This window comes from Rana temporaria, chromosome 5 (assembly GCF_905171775.1).
Source record: "Rana temporaria chromosome 5, aRanTem1.1, whole genome shotgun sequence".
NCBI lineage: Eukaryota > Metazoa > Chordata > Amphibia > Anura > Ranidae > Rana > Rana temporaria.
Genome location: NC_053493.1, coordinates 240,913,238 through 240,925,281, shown reverse-complemented (window position 1 = coordinate 240,925,281; position 12,044 = coordinate 240,913,238). Strand labels below are relative to the sequence as shown.

General features: G+C 45.6%; 1 protein-coding gene across 2 annotated transcripts in view; it reads left to right on the top strand.

Moving 5' to 3' along the window:
• The window catches only part of LOC120940663, a 71,787-nt gene that overhangs the window by 36,872 nt on the left and 22,871 nt on the right, over nt 1-12,044 (top strand). For both annotated transcript variants that reach the window (XM_040353643.1, XM_040353642.1), the window contains exons 9-10: nt 3,831-3,912; nt 6,977-7,051. In XM_040353643.1, the coding sequence (XP_040209577.1) occupies nt 3,831-3,912; nt 6,977-7,051 (157 nt within the window). The remainder of the gene's footprint in view (nt 1-3,830; nt 3,913-6,976; nt 7,052-12,044) is intronic.

Sequence of the window (12,044 nt, the reverse complement as noted above, 5' to 3'; positions counted from 1 at the left end):
ACTGACCCTATTTGTGCGTCCATTGTCATGAAGGTGTCAAAAATGACTCCTAGACTTTTGACTTTGGAGCTAGGGGTGATGCTTTGGCCCAGAATGGGCGGCGGTGTCCAGGTTGTTGCCAGTTGACTCTTTCGGCTGGCGTGAAACATAAGAAGTTCTGTTTTGGAACTGTTGAGTTTAAGATAACTCTTAGTCATCCTGTTTTCTATCGAAGAGAGACATTTCTCTAAACTGAGATGATGATCCTTTTTGTTGCAGATGCGAAAATACAATTGCGTATCGTCTGCAAAAGAGTGATAAAGTAGTTCTTGGCTACTGATAATATCAAAGAGAGGGCGAAGATAGATGTTGAACAGTACCGGTGACAGGGGGGATCCTTGGGGGACTCCACATGGCACCGTGCGTTTTTCCGACGTGAAAGATCCCAGTTTCACTGTTTGTGATCGGTTTTCAAGAAAGGAGGAAAACCATGGTAAATCACCTTCTGCGATTCTGGCTACCTCGGCCAGTCGCGTCAGTAACATTTTGTGGTCTACTGTGCCAAAGGCTGCGCTTAGGTCCAGCAGAACCAGGAGACAGGATTCTCCCTCGTCTGCGGCCTCGAGGGCATCGTCCCATATTTTGAGTAAGGCCGTTTCTGTCCCGTGTCCGGGACGGAAACCTGATTGAAATGGATCGAGTAGATTGTGGGTATCCAGATGCTGTTGCAGCTGTTGTACCACTATTTTCTCCATTATCTTGGAGAGAATATTTAGGCCTGTTATGGGGCGGCGGTGAGTTGGGTCCTTGGGATCCAAGTTAGGTTTTTTCAAGATGGGCTGGATTGTGCCCTCTTTCAGCAGGGATGGCACTATGCCTTCCTTAAATGACTGATTTATAAGCTGTGTGATGGGAGGCGCCAGAATGTCGGCGCATTCCCTCAGCAGCTTGGTGGGAATGATGTCATTGGGTGCTGTGCTGTTCCGCAACGCACCAATGATATTTTTGGTGGTATCGATGGAGATGGGTTCCAGAGTGAACTTAGTTGATTGTAGAAGGTTTCTGTTGGTGTTTTGTGGTTGATTGAAGAGGGGGCTGAGGGGGGTATTATTTTGCAGAATACTTACCCGGATTCTTTCGATTTTGTCGATGAAGAAATCCGATAGTTCATTACAGAACTCTTGGGTGTCTGAATTGGGGACTTCAAGACATCCCGGATTCATGGTCTGGGTGACCATATTGAAGAGTTCTCGAGGGCGGTTCATGGCGCTGTTAATCGTCATAGAAAAATGATGTTTCTTGGCTTTGAAGATTTCTTTATGATATTGTGTTGTTATTGCCTTGTAGATGATGAGGTGATCTTCTGAAGGGCTTCTTTTCCAGGCGGCTTCCGCCCTTCTGCGCTCTTGCTTCAGTAGGGACAGCTGGTTGAACCAGCCGGACTTTTTTTTCCGGATGCAGACTTTGCGTTTCGGTGCTACTAAGTCGGCTGATTGTAGCAGAGCTGCATTTATGGCATCCAGTGTATCTGAGGCTGTTAACTGAGGATGAATAGTTTCGATTCGGTTTCCCAAGGTAGATTTGAAGAGTTCCGAATAGAGCTTCTTCTGAGATCTAGCCCAGTGTATTGTCACCGGCTTGGGTGCTTTTATAACTGGTGGAATTTTGGAAATTATGAAACTAATTGCATGGTGGTCTGTCCATGGCAAAGGTTCATTTCCCAAAATGTTTATTTTCAGATTTTGTCTGAAAATTAGGTCGAGTGTGTGACCTGAAGCATGCGTGGGTCCGCATATAAGTTGCTGTAGTCCTAATCCTTCCAGGTGATCGATGCAGGCATCCGCAATGGGATCCTGTGAGGAGTTGGCCCACAGATTGAAGTCCCCGAGCAGCAAAAGATGTTTGCTGTTAAGGGTATAAGTGGATATGAACTCCGTTAATGATGGTAGAAGCTGCGATTTTGGCCCAGGTGGCCTATAGCAGAGGAGAATGTGAACAGTCTCCTGGGGGTTAGTTTGAAGTTGAAGAGTAAGGGTTTCCATAAATGGAAGAGGATTTTGAAGGACCGGCTTAGTGATTGCAATATGAAACTTATGGATCACCGCCAGGCCTCCTCCTCTTTGCCCTATTCTGTTTTCCGTTATAATTCGATAATTTTCTGGCACCAATTCTCCAAGAATGGTGTTGCAGTCGTCTGAAAGCCAGCTTTCTGTGATAAAGAGGCAGTCTAGATCGTTTTGTAGTAAGAAATCGTGGATTTCTGATCGGTGTTTTACTGCCGATCTTGTGTTGATCAAAGCACATGATATGTGCTTGAGCTGGGTTAAATGGTTGAAATTTTTGATGGTCGATCGTTGATCGAATCTCAAAAGTTGGTCTATTTTTAAGGCCTTTTTGGTGACGGCTGGTAATACTGTTGCGAATTGTCTCAGACCCCAAATCGTTTCTGCAGAGTATCGCAGTTTAACCATTGTTGCCAGTCACCAGGGGGGGGGGGATTAATTGCAATAGAGGGAAGATTCGCTGAATCCTCTCGCTTGGCCTTGGTCCAGAGGAAGGCAAAAAAACCCTGGCAGTGCTAAGCCAATTTGCTGCCGCAGGGAAAAAAATTCCTTCCTGATCCCTGAAAGGCGATCGGACGAAACCCTGGATCAAGTACTGTTTGGAATGGGGGGGAAGGGGGGGGGAAGAAGGGTGTCACTGTAGCTGAGGAGTACCAAGATGGCCGCCGACCGGGCCACAGGCCTCAGGTTTGGGGGCTGTTTGGCTTGGTGGGTATGAGCTGGTTGTTAATCCAGGGGAGGATGGGATCCTCCAGGGATAGGGGGATGATCCCTGACAATTCCAGGAAAATTTCCAGGCTGTCAGTGCTCCTTTTTGCGGCGCGCCGCTAGGCCGCGGCTGAAGCCGCAGTCTTTCCTAATTGCGGCGGCCGCGAATAAGGCCTGGTCTGGCGCGGATGTGGGAAAGAGCCGCAGATCGCCAGAAAAAAAGCGCTGCTATGCGCAGCGGGTGGCCGGGGTGATTATGGGTGACTGATTGGGGTGCATGCGGCTCTAAGAGAAGGTAAACAGCCGCAATTTGGATCGCTGGAGTGGCTGTCCTGAAAAGGACGGTCACTAGCGATTCCTGGGGGTGGAAAGATGGCCCTGAAAGACAGGGTCTTACCTGAAGAGAGGGGCCCACGAAGGGAAGGAAGGAGCCGGTCCTATGGGCTGCAAGTTGATTCATGCAGCAAAGATTGTAGGAGCCTGCCTGCCTGTCTGCGGTGTCTAGCTGGCTATCTGTCTGGTCCCTGGAGAGAGCAGACTCGTCGGGAAGCGTCCTACTCCCTCACTGAACTGACACTGACTGATTATCCAGCTAAGGTTGGGGGTAAGGGACATCCCTGTACCTCATTTTATTAGTAATGGGTTATAGAGTTGCTCATTAATCAAGAGTTTGGTTCTAGGATCACACTTGCTTGTTAGTGGGGAGGGTTGTCCTTGCTTGGGGGTATTTTGTCATTTTATTTTTATATTGGGTGGAGATGAGTGTGATCTTTTGGCTTTGTTTTGATGAACTGATCTCATTTTGTACATTAATAAACATTGGTATTTTTATGGGGGTTACGCATTTGATGGTGTCTGCTTTACCATTTCTATGTCTTTTGGTTTAGTTATTGCTAACTGTGGGGTCACATGCCCTAATTTTCTTGGAAGTAATACTACTTTATTACCATTTGTGAGAGATGTTCTGTATATATGTTTTGAGAGTATGGCCAAATGCTCTGGTCAACAGTCAGGCCATTAAATTTTTTTAAACGCTTTCTGTGTACATAATCCTTTATTTTTGTGTTCTTATATTTACAGAGCAATGACAACAGTTTTTCAATTCCTATACATTTGCTCCTTATCCCTCCAGAAGAAGAAGCAGCTCTAGAGCAGATGTCAGGTAAACCTAATAAGAAACCTTCTCAATATTCTGCTGATACAGTATGCAAAACTAAACTCACATTATGTTTATGGTTAACTACCGTATTTATCGGCATATACCGCGCACTATTTTGCCCTGAAAATCAGGGCAAAATCGTGGGTGCGCGATATACGCCGATACCCGCTTTCCCGCCACGAGTTTGAATACTGCGCCAGCATATACCGAGCGCAGTACACTCGTGTATCTTCGGGCAGTCTCGGCGACTCACACGCTGACGTCCTGAGCGTACATGACGTCAGCGCGAGAGTTGCCGAGCCTGCCCGACGATATATGTCGGGAAATGAGCGGGGAGGACGCGAGGACGCCACAGAAGGACGCCGGACCAGACGAAGAGGACACCCGAAGCTGCAGAAGGACGCCGGGACCCGACGAAGAGGACACCCGAAGCCGCAAAAGGACGCCGGGACCCGACGAAGAGGACACCCGAAGCCGCAGAAGGACGCCGGACCCGACGAGGCCGCCGCGCAAGACACCAAAACTGTAAGTACAAAAAAAACGTTTTTTCCCACAGGATTCAAGGCAACTTTAGGGGTGCGCGGTATACGCGGGAGCGCGTTATACCGCGATAAATACGGTATATATTCTACTTTCCCTTGTTCTTCACTGTACCTTTTTTTTCCCTTCCTGGACCATAATTCCTCCATGCTTTCCTCTGTTTCTCTTTATTGCCTGGCTTATTTTCTGGGGTTACTTAAAATACCACTCTTTTATAAAAACAAAGGTACTATCAACCACGCTACCGGAGGTTTCAATGTAATGAACAGAAGACAAGACACTGTGATGTACTTTCACTTTTTTATTGCAATTTACTAATGTCTCTCTGTCAATCTATTCTGGTTGCCAAAGAAAAGTCAACCCTGTACAGAGCTAAGTGTTATGTTTAAAGTTTATACACAAAACAATTCTCCTGCACTTGGGTGCTAGGTCTAGAAATTTGTGGTGCAGTCAACCCTTTATGTGTGGAATGTCCCTGGTCTTGCTGCCCTCCTCAGAACAATGGGTGTCCTTGGAGCGGAAACATATAAAAAAAGGAAAGGAGGGCACACCGACCTTGTGCATTACCAAAGATAAATCGAATAAAGGTAAACAGCAATTATTATACTCACGTTCATACAGACGTGGTATACGAGCTTAACAATGCAACAGAAAAAGTAAGCAGTGTATCTATGGTCTGCAACTGGAACCAAAGGTCTTAGAGGACCAGATGGTATTGAAGGTTGGCTTACACGTTTCGAGAGAGGACCCTCTTCCTTAGAGCCAAAGAGATGAATCTAACATTTTGGTTCGAGAGCAGTTGGTCCTTAGTTTGACTTTCTTCCAGTCTTCAGTGTTAAAATATATTATTGTATGACCCATGTCAAATGTTTACCTTTTTTGGGGAGTCCACTAGTCCTGCTTAGTGGATATATGACAGAGAGTTGTGGATGGCCTTATCTTGTGTGTATCTGAATACTCAGTCCAGCCCATACTTTGAATCCCAGAAAAATACCAAAAAAAGAATGAACTGCTTTATTACCTGTATAACCTGTTGATGGACCTTTTAAGGCAATATACAGTACTGTAGTACAACTGTGTTAAAAAAGTATTAAAATTCACATAAAACCAAAGTACGATTTGATTTTCTTTGCATACATGCTTAAGATTTTACAGCATATTGATACATAGAAACCATGGGCCAGATTCACTGAAGAGATACGACGGTGTAAGTCAATTACACCTGTCGGATCTTAGGGCTATCTATGCGGAACTGATTCTATGAATAGATACTCTGAGAGATACGACGGCGTATCAGAGATACGCCGTCGTATCTCTCAGAGTATCTATGCGACTGATTCATAGAATCAGTTCCGCATAGATAGCCCTAAGATCAGACAGGTGTAATTGACTTACACCGTCGGCTCTTAGGATGCAGTACCTCGGCCGCCGCTGGGTGGAGTTCGCGTCGTTTTCCTGCGTCGGGTATGCTAATGAGCATTTACGGCGATCCACGACGGTTTTCGCGTTTGTTACGTCGTCGCTAGTAATTTTTTCCCGTCGCAAATTTACACCTGCTTTAACATGGCTTAACTTTAGTCGAGCCATGTTAAAGTATGGCCGGCGTTCCCGGGTCGAATTTCAATTTTTATTTGTTTTGGCGTAAGACGTCCGGGAATACGAATGGATGCTACGCACGTCGCCGTTCTAAAAAATTACGTCAAATCGCGCAAAGCACGGCGGGAATTTCCAAACTGAGCATGCGCAGTACGTCCGGCGCGGGAGCGCGCCTAATTTAAATGGTACACGCCCCATTTGAATTGGGCGGGCTTGCGCCGGACGTGTTTACGATACACCGCCGCAAGTTTACAGGTAAGTGCTTTGTGGATCAGGCACTTGCACTGAAAACTTGCGGCGGTGTAACGTAAACGGGTTACGTTGCGCCGCCGCAAAGGTACGAGAATCTGGCCCCAAATCTTGAACATTGTTAACACAGAATCACCCAGTTTGTTTCAGAAAATATTTCCTTCAGGGATATACAGTATGGAAAGTTTATGTTATCTATAATGAGAACACACTATTAAGTACATATGTCAAAAAAACACATGTCCACCAAAGTAACTTTCTCATAAAATAACTCCTGCTGGAAGTAATGCAGAGATAGCATGTACAGTCGTCACATAAAATCAAGCCACATGTTTTCTACCGCCACCCTCGCCGGCATGGAGTCAGACTTCAATGTATGCAGAGAAAATCGGCCATAATTTGGTTTTATGTGAATTTTAATACTTTGTACAAATACAGTATGACATATCTTTAACATCGTTGTACTATATTGCCTTAAAAGTCCCATCAAAGGGGTATTCCAAAGTTGTTACTAGTGCAAGGGATTTTGGCAATTTCAGAGCACCCACTACTATCTTGATGAAAAACTCTTGAATTCAAAACGTTATATATAGGCTTCAGCTTTATTATGGAGAATCTCTTATGTTTTTTTTAGAAAACCACTGTTCTGAGACCTGAAAAAAATCTTTTCTTTTTGTTCCAGGGTTCAGACCCGATGTTAATCCTGGCCGTGATGCTGATAATTCTGAAGAATTGAATTCTGAAGGATCAGATTCTTGTGAGTCTATCCAGCAGACGCTCATTATTCCATGCTCTATTTTAGCCAGTTTCTCTTGTGTCATATCCTCAAAAGGCTAATTAGAGTTTCTGTCCTGCCTTTTATGAGTAGGCTCATCGGAGAAGAGCTAAATTCATAGTTGTTTGCCAATTCTTGATTCAGCTATATTTAGACTTCACAGCAATGTCAGCTTAGAACTGAACTTTTATGTCTTTTACACTTGTAGAAGTGGTAGGTTCCAAAGGTAATGTTGATATGCAAAAGGAAGTGGGTATACACTAGTGCAAAAATCTAGTAAATGGGTTGCTTGGTCATAGGCTTTGGCTCCCCCATAATCGGACATACAGGGTGTTTATGACCGCTAGAAAAGGGGCACTGGGGGTGGGCTGGTGAAATTGTCCTTAACCACTTCCTTACTGGCACTTAAACCCTCTTCCTGCCCAGACCAGTTTTCAGCTTTTAGCGCTGACGCACTTTGAATGACAATTGTGCGGTCATATAACACTGTAACCAAATTATATTTTTATCATTTTTTCCCCACAAATAGAGCTTTCTTTTGGTGGTATTTGATCACCTCTGCGGTTTTTATTTTTTGCGCTATAAACAAAAAAAGACAGAAAATTTTGAAAAAAACACAATATTTTCTTACTTTTTGCTTACTTACTTTTTGCTTACTTAGGCCCAGATTCTCAAAGGCGTTACGACGGCGCAACACCATTTGCGCCGTCGTAACTCCTCATCTGGCCCCGGGTATCTATGCGACTGATTCTTAGAATCAGTTACGCATAGATACCCATTAGATCTGACAGGCGTAAGGCTCTTACACTGTCAGATCTAAAATGCAATTTTGTTTCCCGCCGCTAGGTGTCGCGGACGTCGCTTTCCCCGTCGCTTATGTAAATTAGCAAATTACGGCGATTCCCGAATGTACGCGCGCTCGATGCAGAGAATTTGCGTTGTTTCCGTAGCCATTCCGACGCGGAAAGTTGCCCCTGCTATTATGAGGGGCAACCAATGTTAAGTATGGCCGTCGTCCCCGCGTCGAAATTTTTAAAAATTACGTTGTTTGCGTAAGACGTCCGTGAATGGCGCTGGACGCCATTTACGTTAACGTCTAAGCAAATGACGTCGGTGCGACGTCATTTGGCGCAATGCACGTTGGGTAATTTACCCGACGGAGCATGCGCAGTAGGCTCGGCGCGGGAGCGCGCTTAATTTAAATGGTGCCCACCCCATTTGAATTGGGCGGGCTTGCGCCGAGCGATTTAACGATACACCGCCGCAAGTTTACAGGTAAGTGTTCTGAGAATCAGGCTGTAAACCTGCGGCGGTGTAACGTAAATCACATACGTTACGCTGCCCAGGAGCAACGTAAATGTATGAGAATCTGGCCCTATCTTTTTTCTTTTTTTTTTTCTTTTTTTTCGTTTAGGCCGATACGTATTCTTCTACATATTTTTGGTAAAAAAAATCGCAATAAGTGTATATTGATTGGTTTGCGCAAAAGTTATAGCGCCTACAAAATAGGGGATAGATTTATGACATTTTTATTATTTTTATTTTTTTACTAGTAATGGCGGCGATCTGCGATTTCTGTCAGGCCTGTGCTATTGCGCTGAACATATCGGACACTTTTGACAGTATTTTGGGACCATTCACATTTATACAGCGAACAGTGCTATAAATATGCACTGATTACTGTATAAATGTGACTGGCAGGGAAGGGGTTAACACTAGGGGGCGATCAAGGGGTTAAATGTGTTCCATGGGAGTGATTCTTACTGTGGGGGGAGGGGACTGACTGGGGGAGGTGACCGATCTGTGTCCCTATGTACAAGGGACACAGCATCGATCTCCTCTCTCCCTGACAGGACGTGGAGCTCTGTGTTCACTATCAGCATGAATCACTTCTGACAAGTTTTCCTGACACCAAGAGAGAAAAGGTAACAGGGGAGGGATCTCCAGCTGGTTGGAAAAAAAAACAATAATTGTTGCACTTAAAATGTCACCAACATGCAGAGCTGCATTGTTTGCAGGATGAGGGAAATGGTTAAAAATGTCAGGATTCAGGACATACAATAGGCAGCAGAGAGTCAATAAATGACAGTGTTTAAAAATGACTTCTGGTGGGAATATAGGGCCTGATCCACAAAAACCGGCCGTAACTTAACTTTTGCCATTTAAGTTACACCGCCGCAAAATCTCTACCTAAGTGCCTGATCCACAAAGAACTTACCTAGAAATTTTCAGCGGTGTAACTTAAATCCGTCCGGCGCAAGGCGTGCCTAATCTAATGGGGCGAGTCCTATTTAAATTAGGTGCGCTCCCGTGCCGGATGTACTGCGCATGCTCCCGACGTTATTTTCCCGACGTGCTTTGCGCGGATTTACGTTGCGCTGGGTTTTGAGAATCGCGACGGGCGGGAAAAAAAAATGGCAGCGACGCGGGATAGAAGGGTATACTTTTACAAGGTGTAAACAGTTTACACTTTGTAAAAGCAGCCCTAATTTTGCGACGTCAAACTAATACTTACGGAGAAAAAAGGAAGCGTAAAAGCTTTGTGGATCTCCGTAAGTGCTAATTTGCATACCCGACGCTGGATTTCGACGAGAAATGCCCCCAGCGGCGGCTGCGGTACTGCATCCTAAGATCCGACAGTGTAAGTCCCTTACACATGTCGGATCTTCTGCCTAACTATGGGAAACTGATTCTGTGGATCAGTTCCATAGATAGAAACAGGGATACGACGGTGTATCAGTAGATACGCCGGCGTATACCTTTTGTGGATCAGGCCCATAGTTTGTTGAAAAGGAGGATCTGTAGCCTGTTTGTTTTACCACAGGGATATGTAACTAGCACAAGGAAGGCAGCACGCTGAAGGGTAGAAGAACCTCCAGCTGATTGACAGCCTCAGTTCTGTTTGGCTCAGTTCACATGTGTCTGGGTACGGTTTCATTGTGATTTTTAAAAGGAGTCTGGTTAAGGTTTCGTTCACTGATTCAGGACCTAAAATCTTACAGTACTCTGAAAAACACAGTGTGGCCAGCCCGCAGATATGTGAACTGGCTCCATAAAAATCCAGGTTCATATGTCATGCAAAGTGGATGTGATTTTGAACGCATCCAATTTGCATACAGTATATGTAAACCGAGCCTTCCTGTGTGCTGTGTGAAGGGAGACATGTCTCTTCCCTCCAATGGGCTCTTAGACCTCTCTTTACTGAACTCTGCAGAGTGTAACTTATTCTCTGTGTATCACCTGAGGATAGTCCCTTTACTGGGTTTATGACCACTTTAAAGCAAATTTTTATGGCTTTCTTATTTAATTTTTTAAAGTTTGCTCTTCCATATTTTTATAATTTTGTTAAAAATAGCTTAGAGGGAGCCATCAGTAGCTCTTTACAGTTACTTGTTCTCTTTGCGTGAGAGAAGATATCAGACACACAGGGAGGACATAATATTCAGTGTGTCAGTTGCCTTGTATAGACTTGCATTGTGAGAATGAGCTTTACATTTGGCTAGGGTCGGTGTCACTACTGGTAACATGAGGCAATACCTGGACCCTATAGAGTTTGCACAGGCAGTCCAACTCCTCCAGGATGGCACATCAATATGTGTCATTGCCAGAAGGTTTGCCATGTCTCCCAGCACAGTCTCAAGAGCATGGAGGAGATTCCAGGAGACAGGCAGTTACTCTAGGAGAGCTGGACAGGCCATAGAAGGTCCTTAACCCATCAGCAGGACTGGTAGCTGCTCCTTTGTGCAAGGAGGAACAGGATGAGCACTGCCAGAGCCCTACAAAATGACCTCCAGCAGGCCACTGGTGTGAATGTCTCTGACCAATCAGAAACAGAATTCATGAGGGTGGCCTGAGGGCTTGACATCCTCTGGTGGGCCCTCCGCTCACTGCCTGGCACTCGATTGGCATTTGCCATTGAACACCAGAATTGGCAGGTCCACCACTGGCACCCTGTGCTTTTCAGTTGAGAGCAGGCTCACCCTGAGCACATGTGACAGATGTGAAACGGTCTGGAGAAGCCACAGAAAATGTTTTGCTGCCTGTAACATCATTTGGCATGACTGGTTTGGTGGTGGGTCAGTGATGGTCTGAGGAAGCACATCCACGGAGGGACGCACAGACCTCTACAGGCTAGCTAGACAATGGCACCCTAACTGCCATTGGGTATCGGGATGAAATCCTCGGACCAATTGTCAGAACCTAGGCTGGTGCAGTGGATCCTGGGTTCCTCCTGGTGCATGACAATACCCAGCCTTATGTGGCGAGAGTATGCAGCCAGTTCCTGGAGGATAAAGGAATTGATACCATTGAATGCCCCCCATGCTTGCTTGACCTAAATTAGGGCTGGCAAACACAAATTCATCGGGGGCCGCATCAGCAGTATGGTTACCCTCAAAGGGCCGGTTGTATAGGATTATGCATCTACTCTTTATTATCATAATTGCGCTACGTATACAGTGCATGGGTCAGGATTGTGCTAAGTACACAGTGCATGGGTCAGGATTGTGCTAAGTACACAGTGCATGGGTCAGGATTGCGCTAAGTACACAGTGCATGGGTCAGGATTGCGCTAAGTACACAGTGCATGGGTCAGGATTGCGCTAAGTACACAGTGCATGGGTCAGGATTGCGCTAAGTACACAGTGCAGCGGTCAGGATTGCGCTAAGTACACAGTGCATGGGTCAGGACTGCACTAAGTACAAAGTGCATGGGTCAGGATTGCGCTATGTATACAGTGCATGGGTCAGGATTGCGCTAAGTACACAGTGCATGGGTCAGGACTGCACGAAGTACACAGTGCATGGGTCAGGACTGCACTAAGTACAAAGTGCATGGGTCAGGATTGCGCTATGTATACAGTGCAGCGGTCAGGATTGCGCTAAGTACACAGTGCATGGGTCAGGATTGCGCTATGTATACAGTGCAGCGGTCAGGATTGCGCTAAGTACACAGTGCATGGGTCAGGATTGCGCT